A 14,729-nucleotide genomic window follows, 5' to 3' on the forward strand; every position below is an offset into this window, starting at 1 on the left:
TGAGCATAAACTACCCTTGTAGAGATCTATTATTGTGCTAATCTTACCAAGAGGATCTATAAAGCTTTTAATGCAAATGGATAAATGACTTAGCTCCTCAGATCAATCAGATCATTCTTTCCACGAACTATGAGTATTTACGCTGAAATTTTGAAAAAACAAACAAACAAAAACCGCAGTCTGCTTGAAACATCGAAAAGCTTGTCACTTAGTTTGATGAGGAAAAGTCAGCAGACGTGTTCGCAAAAAGCTTGTCAGTGTGGGTCTTTCTTCTTAAAACTGCTTAGGCTTCAGGTTATGCTTCGCCAGTATCATATTTGCTAAACACCCACGAGAGAGTTAAAAATCAAGTCTCCATAACTTACTCAGTCAAACTAGTTCAAAAACTAGTTTGCGAGAGAACATAAGGAATTAGACATTCTCACTGAACCAAATGATACAGAGCACACCGCAGGCATCAATAAAAGCCAAATAAAACCCTCCAAATACACACCTCAGAATCTCTTTTCCAAAATCTTATAGACAGAAAGAAAAGAGAACGGCAACCTTACTGCTGCGATCTCAGGGAGAGGAGTTTGCACTTCTCCAATGAAGCCCTTTGGGTTAAAACACTCTAGAAACTTCCTTAACATAGAAAGAAACTTGGCTGATTTTTTCCCCCCTCGCAAAATGTCTCAGAGGAATTGCCTTTGGCTAATACTGCTCCAGAGAAGGAGCAATCCGCCGGATTTCAGTCATTAAGAACCCCCAGGGGACGTCGGATAATGAGAACACTTACCTGGTCTCCTTTAAAACTCCAGCATCCAGATCCATCCTTTACTAAGGCAAAATCTGGGTACCCCAGAGAGAGAGAGAGAGAGAGAGAGAGAGAGAGAGAGAGAGAGAGAGAGAGAGAGAGAGAGAGAGCACGAAAAGAGCCAACCACCCTTCAAGGCCGGCTGGGAGTGTGCAAAGCCCCAGCTGAAACTCTGCTTCCCTCTCCTGGGGCTCTGTGCCTAAGAGGCTGCATAGAAACCCAGCCCTGTGCCAAGTCTTAATCCTTTTGCAGAATCTCACGTGGAGCCGCCTCACCTCTTCCATCACTGCAAGGCCTCTTCCTGCTGTTCTTCTCTCTGAAACCATTCATCACCACAACGACCGACCGAGCAAACGAGGCTCGGCCTCAACCCGTGGAGAAGGATCCTGCAACATGCAGGGTGACGAGTGTTTACATTAGCCGAAATGAAATGATGTAATATTCAGAATCGAGGAGGGCTGGGATCCGGAGTCAGGGCATGCAAGACCTGCTGGGAAATACAATTTCTCCACTGAAGTGAGGGGGGAGGGGGGAGTTGCCCTTGAGTGACATTAATTTGGCCTCTAATTTTGGGTTCATTTGCATTGTTCTGGTCTCGAGTATATCACAGCTTCTAAATAGAAATAGAAAACTCAACTATTCATACTTTTAGTCAGACAGTAAAAGGAGAAAGCAGCAAGCTGTCTAGTATACTGATGTACAAAGAACACAGTGTCCAAGTAGTGATGATATGGGCAGAATATACAGGTCCACAGGCAGCAATGCCTTCAAAGAAGCGGCATCTCCTAGGAATGGTAGTGTTTGTTAAAGTCGGCATTCTACGTCTTTCCTGTACCTGTTAATAATCAAGAAAGCTCAGGGATAGCGTTCCTAACCCTCTGTGTAGGGAGGGGAGAGATAGGGAGGTAAGATTTACAAATGTGTATGTGGAAGCATGGAGACCAGAGGTCAGCTTCAGGTGTTACTCCTCAGGGGCTATGCAGATCCTTGTTCCTTGAGACAGGGTCCCTCACTGGGACCTGGAGATTGCCAATTAAGCTAGGCTAGCTGGCCTCAAGCCCCAAGGATCTGCCTGTCCCTGCCTCCCCAACCCTGGGATTACAAGTGCACACTACTGTGCCTAGCTTTTACGTGTATGCTGGGGATCAAACTCAGATTCTCGAGCCTTCACACGCTGAGTTATCTCCCTCCCTCTGCACCTCTGTTTCCGATGGGCAACTTCTATCCATCCGTTCATCTCATGCTTCTGGATGAGAAGGGGCTTTGAGAGGGTAGGAAAGAGCTGATCAATATCATCTGCTTGGAAGACCAGCTAAGATTTCACAGCTAGTGAGAGGTTAGCTTGAGATAGTGGGGAAGCCATAGAGAGACTTCTTAGAAATGTGTTATTGATCATAATACTCCATTTTAGAGGGTCCCTATCACATGCCAGACAATGTCACTTGGTGTAGTAGCACTCACTGCCTTTAACCTTCACAATGACACTAGGAGGTGGATACTGTGGTTTATGTCCTGTAGACCAATGAGCCAAAACCCGGAGAAGTTAGGTACCCTAAGCTGTCATGTGGTGGGACCGAGTCTGTGTGACCAGTGTCTTGGTCACCACCCTGTATTATTCCTGCCAGCTTTGTGAGAGACACTGTGTGCTTTGTACTCTGCCAAGTGACAGGGTAATGTCACAAAAATGTGGGAAGTGTGTGCTAACTTCTCACCGAACGCAGACCTCAAGTCCTTGTCATTCAGGAGCTTCCTGGCTCCGCGTTCTTGATCTTTGTGACGAGGAAGGCATGGCTTCCAATGGTAGAGAATTCAAAAGCCACATACAGTGCTCTACGCCGACCCCCTTCTATCACAACCGGCTGTATGACCCTGGTCGATCCACTTTTCTTTCTGGATCTCAGTGACCTTGGGATGGGCTCTAGATTTTCTTCAGCATAATCGTCTCCTGGCTCCCTCCTCCTCTCCACCCCATCTTTCCCCTCCTCTTTCAGTGCTGCGGATGGAACCAGGGCCTTGCACAATCTAAGCACACGCTCTACCACCGAGCTACACCCTCAGTCTTTCAGCTTGTGTTGTACATGATTTCCAATGAAGTGATTACTAAATATTTTTTTTTATTTTTTAAAGATTGAATGTATGCCTTATGTGAGTTTTCAATCCAATATGACAAGGATGATAACTGCTTCTCACCTGTCCAGCAAGTGTTACTGTCCCCATTACACAGATGAGGAAATCAAGGCCAGGGGTTATAACCCCCAACTATGTAGGGCCAAACACTTAGAGAAGAGAGACCGAAGCCAGGCCTGGCAGGTTCTAAAACCTACCATTCTTCCCATTTCCCCAAAAACGTTCTTGTTAGAACAGTTCCGAGGGGCCAACTTGGAAAGTTTTCTCAGAAACTATATGTTCAATTTTAGTAAATATATGGTTTTGGAAATATGGATGTATGGCCCCGGAACTCTCCCAAGGATTCCAAACTATCAGGGAAGAGACAGGCAGGAGGTAGACGAAAGACTGGACACAACGTTACTACAGAGAAAGCACCACGATGCTCAGTAAGAAATCACTTCAAAATGATCCAAATCACTGATAATTGGCTCGGCGGTGGTAAATATTCAACCTCAAAGAGTGGATGTCGTTTTGGCTCACAGGCGAGTCAATCAGAGCCAACTCTGAAGAACAAAGTGGGTCACCAAGTTGGCAATACCATTTTTGGTCACAAAGCTAGGTGTGGTTATAAAGTAACACAGTGAGATGGCTTTTCCTGTGTGGCTCGGAGCAGCTGCAAGGGCCGTTCCTAAAGAGAGTCCAAAAAAACCTGTTTCCAGAGAGGACATCGCCTCCCGGCTAAAGGAGGAGCCAGCCAGCAAGATTCAGAGGAACCAGGCTTCCCCACCCAGTACAGTGGCTGCCCACACTAGAATCAGAAGCCCACACGATCGCCCTCCCTCGTCAGCATCCTATTCTGATCAACTTGCTCAAGGCTATCCCCGAAGTATCTGTCAGGGTTCTTGGCATGCGAGTGGTGGTGAGAGTTCCTCAATAAATATTTGTTGACAAGGTGAGATAATTTTAAAAGCAAACATTCTAGGTTTTCTTTTTAAGTTGTCGTGTTACTTAAGTCACACTGAGACACCTGCATGTCGAATCTGAGTAGCTTCGTGGTTGAGCATATAACCAAATTAAGGCTGCACCCTTAATAAATACCCGTTTATTTCTAGCCATGCCATAGGTCAGCCTGGCTATGGCTGTCTACTACAGTGTCCCACGTACCACATGGCCAGCTCTGCATTCAGAAGGAAGAGCACAGGTCACCTACCTAAGACACTAACAGCTAGAATCTGGCTAAGACTTGCAACAAAAGGGGCTGACTGGTTTTTCCAGGACTGCCAACCCTGGAACCTGGGCACTCCTGCAGAATGTCAATGGACAAATAGAATGTCCCTTAGTCAGCGTGACCTCCTAACATGCCTAAGTCTGCAAGAGCTTGGGATACCCCAGCAAGCACAGGCCTAGCATGCACATACTACAAAGCGGGATGATGTCTCTGGAACCCCAAAGACTCCTCGGACCAGCAGAACTGCATCAGTTCAGACCAGATCTCAGGACAGTCAAACGTACACGGAAAGCATAGACCCATGCCCGGTACCGGGTAGGCCCCTAGCAATCTAGTTACTATTACAACCTTCCTAGAAAGAGAAAAGACGCCAGATTATGGATAGAGAGCACAGTAGAGAGGCGAGTTTCTGCAGTTCTACACTGATTTACAGTGTCACCCCGCAGGAATGATTTATCCCATTTATGCCGTGAAAAAAACCTTGGTGCAGCTTCTATATTAAAGCACATAAACAACACCTATTTCTAGAACGGATTTTGAGGCCTGAGTGGTTTGAGAAAAGCCGCAATTAGGGACCACCGCGTTTAGCCCTGAGGTACTTAGCAGATGGAATGCTAAGATAAACAACCCAAGGTGTATCACTGATACTGTCCAGCTGGAAACAATGTCAGGATTCTCGCAGAACTGTGGACATTTTTCTTCGCACTAGGTTTATAAACTGAGAGTCTCCAGAACCAGGAAACATAGCAGACAACCTGAGCCATCGTGAAACCTATCTTCAGAAAAGAACTTCTTTCTTTTGGCTCAGGCTAACACGTTGGGTGCTCATATTAAAATGTATCGCAGGGCAACCATTACTCCAGTCACCTATCCTTGCAGAAGAATAACCTGCAGGGCCTGGGGGACAGTTGTCTGAGGACAGAGACTCGGCTTCCTGCTTGTCCTCTGGGTTTTCATTTTGTTTTGAGACAGGGTAGCCCAGGTTGTCCTAGAACTCTCTGTGTAAACCAGGCTGGTTTTGAACTTAAGAGGTCTGCCTACCTCTGCTTCCCCACTCCTGGGATTAAAGGTGTGCACCACCACTCACAGCTCTGCACTTTGGATGCTAGCGGTTGCTTGTGCAAATGCACTGCTCACGTCAAGTCCAGCCTTAGAAGGTTGTGCATTTCACCTGCTTCTAGTCTTAAAAGCTTCCTCCACACCCACAGAGTTCTGAGCATCTTACAGACAGTCTCCTTCAGCTTTCCAACATGCTACACTTTTGTAACAAAGGCGGGATTTGAACCCCACTCATGGACTCTATAGCCCAGGGTCTTAACTACGAACCCCTCAGTTCCTTGGGCACAGCGTAAGTCAGGGAGGTAGAAACAAGGCCTGTCAGCCGATCGTGTTAGTGCCTAGTCTCTGTTTGAGGAATCTCTGTTTTCTAAGGCCAACGTTTGCCAAATATCCTGCAAACTGTGCTTGGGTTTTGTTTTTCGTTTGTTTGGTTTTGGAGACATAGTCCAAACACTCACATCATAGGTGGGATCTCTACCACATCTAGTTTGCATGTGATTATTTTGAAGTTCTAAGGTGGCCACCTGGAAAGATGGTTTTAAAATAGCGACACTTGTTTAACTGTGGTACCCCACTGATGACAGTAAGACACCCAAAATATATTCTCAATCCATATTTATGGGCCGAATGCTTCCAGCTACTCGCTGGGTTTGTCACGACGAGGTCAGAAAGAAGCAGGGGAGGACAGTGGAGAACATACGGACTGCCCAGAACCCAGGCTTGCTCCTGTCCCTGGGTCCCTGCTGGAGAGTAACCCTGGGCAAAAGGCTTAACTTCCCTGGCCCCGCAGGACATTAAATCTGATAATATTTACAGAGCTGTTCAGAAATGTGACAGGCACATGCTATAAGCACAATAAAAATTAGCTAAGAATGACAGCAGATACCCATTTTATATATGAGAATACTGATTCATGGGATGTCAGAATACAGACTTATGGGTAATCAGTAATGCTGAAAGTCCTTAATATAATTACACACTGTTAAACATTTGAGGTAGTTTTCTCTATAGCATGACTCTATTTTATCCAATATACACTTTTCTAGGCTGGGAGAAAAGCTGGGTTGAGGGAGGGGGAAGGGGAGGGCAGGTACTTTCCAGGTATGCCTGAGTTTGACCCCAAGCCTGCCAAGCAGAGTGTGAGTGTGTGTGTGTGTGTGTGTGTGTATGTGTGTGTGTGTGTGTGAGAGAGAGAGAGAGAGAGAGATTGTGTGTGTTATATTAAGTTTTATTTATAATTTAATGTTTTTAAATTTTATTTTATGTATATAGGTATTTGCTTATATGTATATCTGTACACCACGTGTGTATCTGGGGCCAGAAGAGGGTGTTAGATCCCCTGGAAATGGGATTACAGACAGTTGTAAGCTAGCATTTGAACCCACATACTCCTTAAAAGTAGCCAATGCTCTTAACTGCTGAGCCATGTCCTCAGTCCCTTCTTACAACTTTAAATTACCGTCCTCAATCAAGTCAGAGAGTCGAAAAGCCACCCACCCAAAGTTTCAGCCTTTGTATTTCACATAGAATTGCTGTTGTGTATTTGTTCCCGGGTTTCCCACTGGCTTTCCCACGGTGTTCTGTAGTTTCCGGTGGGTAGACTGTGCCTTGCTTTTGCTAAATTTACTACTAAGTATTGAGTTATTTTTGATGATGTTGTTCATGGAACTGAAAAGTACCTCCTAAAATGTCATTTCTAGGTAGTTCATTGATAATGTCTAGAGCTATAATTATTACAAATGTTACTCCAGCCAATGGTTTTTACAGATGGGTATTATAAATAACACTCACTCCAGAAACATATTTTTATCAGCATCTATTGTTTTAGGTACTGTTCGAGATAAAGAAAGAATAATATTTCCCTCAAGGAGGTGAAGTTTGCATAGAATAATGCAGATAATGGGAAATCACTTCCCACCACTGAGAAGACCCCAGGGAGCACAGCCCACCTGCAGCCCAATGCCCCAAAGTTTCTCTCCAGCCTCTGAATCAGGACACGCTGGGTATTCCCTTAGCGACTGAGTGTTCTATTTCCATCTCATGCCCACTGTGCAATGTGCAGCTGGACAGGTTTTCTTTGCCTCAGGTATTCCCTTAGCGACTGAGTGTTCTATTTCCATCTCATGCCCACTGTGCAATGTGCAGCTGGACAGGTTTTCTTATGTGGTCCATGAAGATCCATTCTTTCTGAGTTTCCACTGAGATGTGATCACATTACCTGAGCGAATGCTTACACCGACTGGAACAAGAATGCTTCCATACTTCTAAGACTCTCTGACCTACTTTTGGCAGGTCTAAGTTAAACAACGTCTATTAGTTTTGTTCAGACTAACTGCAAGTGCAGCTCTGGCATCACTTCCATAACATTTCCCTTCCTTATTAACAACGGAATCTGGGCAGGAGCAGGCACGGTGAGAAGGGTTAGCTCCCCCCACGTCAGCAGTGACCAAAAGGCAGAGGCAGCTAAACTCTGACATCGCTACGATGGACTTTCATTCAGACCGTGTTATCGATCCACTAGCTGTGTGGTTCTGCAGTGCGGTTCCAGTCACATCACCTGTAAAACTGAGATAGCATCCACATTGCTGTGACTGATCAGGTGAGAGTTAGCCACAGCTGAGGACATGTGTATTTGATATTAGTGCTGGAGACAGTGGGCAGTGCAATAAGACAAGAAAACAAACACCAAACACACACACACACACACACACACACAAGTTATTCAAATATAGCAAAGGCAGAAGTACGGCCAATCAATTTGAGAATCAAAATAAATTACATTTCTATCCGACTATAAAATCACATTTCAGATAAATGAAAAATTTATATGTAAAAAGGAAATCTTTAAAAAAAATTTTAGAATATCTTTAGTGCTATAGGTTAAGGCATAAACTATATATAGGCATATACCTATATATATATATATATCCATATACCTATATATATATCCATAAAGGAAAAGTAAATGAACTTTAAACATCTGCATTATATATATATATATATATATATATACACACACACACATATATATGTATATGTATAAACAAATACAGGAAACAAGTTATGGACGGGAAGTAGCTATATGAATATAGGAGGCAAAGGAATAATCAAAATATTCAGATTCTTCTACAAACCAAGTGGTAAAAACAAATAGATAATGCAAAAGACAATTTGCTGAAGCAGATCATATAGCCAATGAATATGAAAAATGTTCACCCTTACTTGTCATCAGGGAAGACAAACAAAAACAAGGAGATTGTACCTCCCGCCTGCAAGCAGAGTAAGACTGATGCTTTCTGTTGCTATCTATGGACCTCCCATGGCCCATCTAGCAACTGCCTGAATAGTGGTTTCCGCTGACAGGAGAGAGAAGGTAAGGAACGGGCCGCCTATCATCTCTATGTCAGCATTCTTTCCTGAAAAGTTGTGGTTGTTTTTTGGTTTCGTGGCAGATGGAAAACATTGGCACTTGTTGGTCTAAGCAGTGGGACTTAGCTGATGGTGCGAAGCTTGCTTTTCCCATAGGCTCGAAAATTCACAGTGAGTAAAACACAAGCAAACAACAACAACAAAAGCCGAAGTAACAACCTCGTATCTAGAGAAGCGCCTATGAATGGCACTTTTTGTTGTTGTTGTTGTTGTTGTTGTTGTTTGTTTGTTTGTTTTGAGTAAGCTGGCTAGGTCAAGGATGAGAAGAATCAGACTACCCTGGAGAAGTGTGTGCCAACCGGTAGAAGGGATTGGAGAATAAAGTGAGGAACTATTTTAGAAAAAGCTTTGGACATTATTATTAATATAATGTATAATATATTATACATTATACATGATATAATATACAATAAATAAGCAGTATACAATATAAAATGTGCAATAATATAATGTAGAATATAATATTATGTAATAAAACATATTATATTAATAATATAATTATTATTAATAAGATCTTGACGTAGAGGGACAGTCGAGAATCCAGAGATTCACAGCACTTCCTTTTCATGCCTCAAACAAAGACTTAACTGGAACTTTGGAATATTCAGATCGTTGTTTGTCTGACTTTAACAGCACACCCAACCCCATGAGAGAGAGTGACGAGTGCAATAGTTACAGTCGATGGTCAGTCTCCGTGAAGGGAAGAGCCTGCTCTAAAGCCTTCTCTTGTGGCTAGGAAGTAAAATTAAACACAGGGTTTAAAGGGGTGTTTCCAGGAAGGGGTTTTTGATTAGGGATTAAAGGTAGTGTGTTCATGTCTTCCTTAATGAACAAAGAACCCAACATAACTCCCAAGGCTGAAAGACCCTTGATGAGAAGTTTGCAACTAATTAAGCAAAGAGAGAACAGAACTGAGCTAGCCTGTACACACTTCATACCCGGTACTCCTGGTCACTGAGGTAATGTCAGTGGTGCACTTGTTTCAAAACACATCAGTAGACTGAGTTTCAAGACACAGTGGATGAGACCCTGAAGACTCTGCTGAAGATGGGAGTGCCCTTTGCTTGTGGTTTCTGCAGAAACCTCTAAAGCGAGAAGGCAGCAGAATGCACAACGCCATCTGCGAGTGGGCATCTCAGAACCAACCTAGGAACGTTTTTCTTTCTTTCTTTTTTTTTAAAGATTTATTTTATGTGAGGACACTGTCGCTGTCTCAGACACCAGAAGAGGGCACCGGATCCCATTGCAGATGGTTGTGAGCCACCATGTGGTCACTGGGAATTGAACTCAGGACCTCAGGAAGAGCAGTCAGTGCTCTTAACCACTGAGCCATCTCTCCAGCCCCCTAGGAACATTTTTCTTAAACACTACTTCAGTCTAGATCTAATGCAGACACACACAGGCACACACACACATACACACACACACACACACACACACACACACACACACACACGGGGGGGGAGCTTGCAATTAGAGATTATGTTTGGCTTGGGGACTTCTCTGGAAAGTTCTTGGATTGGCTCAGTTGCAGAGAACTGAAGATAATATTTTTTACACCTGCCACTTCCATAATAGAAACTGACAGCTCCAATAGCTTCTTGGGATTAAACCAAGAGAAATAAATATATCTGGGAGCTCTCCTTAACATGACATCAAATGCAAGCTTCAGCGGGGACACTGATGCTTTCTCGTTTCAAGTAACGCTCAGCCCTGGAGACTTAGTGGCGGAAGTTAGTGACCTCAGCTTTGATCCAGTATTTTAGTATTTTAGTTTAGTATTCTGATAAGAATATCTACTCCACTCAAGGGAAATTTGATGACCTACCTCAAGTCCAGTTGTAGTCTCTTGAAAGAAATAATTTTCATTATAAATATAATTTGTAACATATAACATATAACATAATATATAATAAAATATATAATAAATATATTGTATAATATATAATGTATACTATAGCTACCAATACAGAAATACTGAAACTGTCTGCCAGGCGTGGGTGTTTTGGAAACCACATGTAGAGATGCAGCCCACAGAACTACAGACTGGGGTTCTGACTTAGCCCAGGCAGGTAATGAACCCAAGTCAGTCTGTTCCCAAAAGCTCATTTTCTTAAAAATAAAAAGCCCACCTCCCACAGAAGTCAGGAAGCTGTGAAGACCAGATTTGGGAAACATGATGAAGGACTCAATATGTCCGAGGCCTTACCAACTTTTAAATAAGGAAGAGGCAATTTTCAAGGTGTTGTCTGTGGGGCTTGAGGTGTGGTGCGAATTTGCTTGGAAAACCACAAGCCAGTGGCAAGAGTGGAGACCTGGAAACTTTACTGTCAACTTCTGAACGATGAATGAAACTCATCCCCGAAGGGCGATTACTCTGTTTTGTTTATTGTAGTGTGCATGCTAAGCCGATGCTCTACCAGGGAACTAGGCCCCCAGCCTAAAGGGGGTTTTAAATGCTAAAAGGAAAATCACTGACATCACCAGTGTGTGTTCATTTCTACACATGAGGATTCTAGGGACCAAGTCCTGCACATCACTGCAATGCTAAATTCCTGGGGGACATGTTTCGATGTAAATTCTTACCTCATAATGGTGTTTATCAAAAGATTCAAAATCTGTACGATTTGCTTTCCAATTTAAAAAAAAAAAGTAATAACAAGGACCTACCTAGTTCTGTATATTGTCTAACACTTCCTTGGCAGACGGAGGTGACAGCCCCCGGCCAAAAACATTCATGTTTTAAATTATGCTTAAATTTCCTTAAGTTAATTAAGGAGACCCGTAAGCTTGCACACTAAATGGAATAAAGACTAAAGCGAGTTGTATCCATTCCCATTCTGCCACCGTAACCCGTGTTTACTGTGAACTTTAAACACCTCTTGTTTCTCGTTCTTTTGACTTTGGAAACTGGGTGAGAGACCCGGGATGCAAATATAATTTTTGTCACTGTTACTGTGCATGTGTGTGTACGTGTGTGCATGTGTACACTCACAGCGGAGTGTATATGGAGGTCAGGGGACAGCTTTGGGAGTGGGTTGCAGGGATTACACTAGGGAGGTCATGCTATCTCCGGAGTCACTCAACAGCCCAAGCATTCCGGTTTTCTTTTTAGATTTAAAATGGAGTCTTCATTCACAGTCATTTTATCTTTGTATCTTCATCTTCCAGAAACGAAGTACTTTTTTTTTTTTTCAGAAAGCACAAAGGTGTAAGGCCTGGAAGTTCTTAGCTGTGGGGAACTGACCTACATATTGGAGGAGGATTAACAACTTCCCTCTGCTCATGAGATGTGAGGAAAGGGTGCCTGCCAGCCCGTGTCTCCAGATGTTGCCAACCTGGGGTAAAAACCACCTGAGCTGAAAGAAAGCAGCTGGCACTGATAACCTTCAAGGGAACTCGTAAGCAGCGAGCAATAGCAGTGTGTGGTAAATACATACGCACAGAAAGAATTTGAATGTCTACATAAAGTCCTATTCGGGAATACATCTGGACATGAGAAGAGCATGAGGACCAGGTGCCCCTTTATTCTCTATCCACTCATATACTCTTTTGATTGTTTTATTTTTGAAGCCACATTTTCTAGAAATGAACATGATGTACAAACTTCTGGTACGACAGTGTCCCCAGAGCAGCAGCTTACAGCCGAGGGCAAAGTCATTGAAAATGACTTTGGTGAGGACAAAGAAAGCCCTCACTTGGCAGTGTCCAGCAACGCTCACACGTTTCCACAGCCTCCCAGGGCCTCTAAGAGGTTAAAACCATCATCAGACCATGATGCCAAGTGGAGAAGGATCTACTCAGGTTTGACTACCACCCTCTAACTGTAGCTTCTCCTGAGGATTTTTCTTTTCTTTTCTTTTCTCCCTCCTTTTCCTCCAAGGGAGAGACTACAGTAATCCCTCTAGGACTGGCTGAAACATTCCGTTCTATTTCCACCTACTGGTAGGAAAAAAGAAAACAGTGCACTGCATTTCAGATGAGGCAGAGGGACCCTCAGATGCTCTGGTCCCACTGGTGCCTTTTTTATGGACCTCTCATGGACCTCTCAATGTAGCAGTTTAACACAGAGGTAGAGAACTATAGGCTCTAGGGTCTGAAAGACGTGGATTCTGTTCAGACTTTACCACTGACCAGCCGGTGAGTCAAACACCCCATTGCCCTCCTTGAACAGCTGTTTCCTCTTCCATAGAGCCAGGTCCTAATGCCCCTGTCTCAGGGTGTTACTGGAAAAAAATCTAAATAAATGAGTATTCAGCTTGACTCAGGAAATGGACTCAACTCCTCTTGCTACAGGGTAAGTGCACTGGCTTCCACCCAGTTACAATATGAGGCAAAAAGTGATGCTTCGGAGGAAGGGAACTTTGTCAGCAGGATACAGGTTCAGTGAGGCCCTTCACCCTAGGTCATGATGCAGGCCCCTCCACATGCCCGGTCTCGCCCACTTTACTCGGGAAGAGGAAGTCACCTGCTGTCCCAATAGAAGTGCCAGCATATTTGTCCCATGATGTGCCATGTTTCCAGTCACAGGCCCTAAAGACTCCCTTTACTCAAAGGAAGGTAGGCTTTGCTGGAAACGACTGGATACCGATGTTGTTATCACCGCAGGGACAGAGGGAGAGCCACCAGCATTTTACACAGGACAAGCTGTCACCTTTCCACATGAATGGCTCCCCAAATCCAGTTATGGATTTGCCATTTAATTCTACACCAATTATATTTTCTCAAGTAAAGCAGCAGGAACAGCAATTCCTAGGAAGAGAAAAAAAACTCAAGCAGCCCAGCGCTGTAAAGATAATTTGCTGCCACTATGTGTCATCCCCATCGGCCCTTGGGGAAGGATGCGGCTGTCACAGACAATGTGATAGACGATGATAGAACAGGCTCAGGCTGCCCTGAAGGGTCTCTGAGTCCCGCCACAGGAGAGGACAGGTCCCCAGCTCATCAGCATCCAGCAAAGGTGCAAAACCACACAACGTAGTATATGGGGAAAAGGCAGACCTCAGAGAGCTGAGGACAGGGTTCGGGAAGAATCCTGTGCTCCAGTTTTCATTAATATTATCTAAATTAAAAAAAAACAGTTGTGTGTGTGTGTGTGTGTGTGTGTGTGTGTGGTGTGTGTGTGAGCTGAGGGCCCAGGCGAGCATGTGCCACAGTGCGTATGCAGACGTCAGAGGACAGCTTGTGGGAGTCAGTTGCTTCCTACCGCCATCTGAGTTTGGGGTTCAAACTCAACTTGTTAGTACCCACTGAGCCATTCTGTCATCCTTGTTCCAGTTATAAGTTCTAGGATAAGGTTTGGGCCAAGAGAAGGAAGGAGAAAAGGGCAAGAAAAAAAATGAGATCCACAGGAGACAAGAACTGAGGCCAGGAAAACTAACAATCATGTCGCCCTAAAGGAAAGCAGTGCTTGCAACAGACCCCATGTTATCAGGGAGTAAATTTTCTACGTGATAACAAAGGGCTAGAGGGCTGGAGAGATGGCTCAGTGGTTGAGAGCACTGACTTCCAGAGGTCCTGAGTTCAAATCCCAGCCACCACATGGTGGCTCACAACCATCTGTAATGGGATCCGATGCCCTCTTCTGGTGTGTCTGAAGACAGCGACTGTGTACTCACAGAAGTGAAACAAATACATCTTTAAGAAAAGAAGAAAGGACTAGAAATTGTTAACATAGTTATTTCACTTGGTATTTTGAAAAGCGTCCTTTAGGAAAATCAATGCTCAGTTCTGAAAAATAGAGCCGACTGGTACAAAATTGTGATCTGAAGAATCGAAGCAATTAGCCTGAGGGAAATGGACCAAGTGTCATCTTCCAAAGAAGATCACTGTAAAGCGGACATGCTAGAAGGATGGTGTTATATTGTAGTCGGACAATCATAGTCATGCCGTTGTAACGCCCATTTCGATTTTTCATTCAACAAAGTGGCACACAAAATGGCTTCATCTAAAGTAAAACCTGACCAGGTTGACTAAAACCAGGACATAAGACAGAGGGACCTTGTGTTGGTCGTCAGCTCTGGCAGGCAGGCCTAAGTGTTTGGGATGCGGTGTGACGGAGGCCTTTTAGGTCACAGCTGAACTCATCATGACAATTGCTATTATGAT

At 43.9% G+C, this 14,729-nt stretch overlaps 1 protein-coding gene across 1 annotated transcript in view; it reads right to left on the minus strand.

Annotated features, from left to right (window-relative positions):
• The window catches only part of LOC116891119 (1-phosphatidylinositol 4,5-bisphosphate phosphodiesterase epsilon-1), a 204,360-nt gene extending 203,150 nt beyond the window's left edge, over nt 1–1,210 (minus strand). The window contains exons 1-2 of the mRNA XM_032891834.1: nt 900–1,210; nt 779–840 (exon numbers count right to left, since the gene is read on the minus strand). Of these exons, the coding sequence (XP_032747725.1) occupies nt 779–840; nt 900–1,122 (285 nt within the window). The 5' untranslated portion in view covers nt 1,123–1,210. The remainder of the gene's footprint in view (nt 1–778; nt 841–899) is intronic.
• Nucleotides 1,211–14,729: the final 13,519 nt, after the last annotated feature.

The sequence above is a fragment of the Rattus rattus genome, chromosome 2 (genome assembly GCF_011064425.1).
Source record: "Rattus rattus isolate New Zealand chromosome 2, Rrattus_CSIRO_v1, whole genome shotgun sequence".
Taxonomy (NCBI): Eukaryota; Metazoa; Chordata; class Mammalia; order Rodentia; family Muridae; genus Rattus; species Rattus rattus.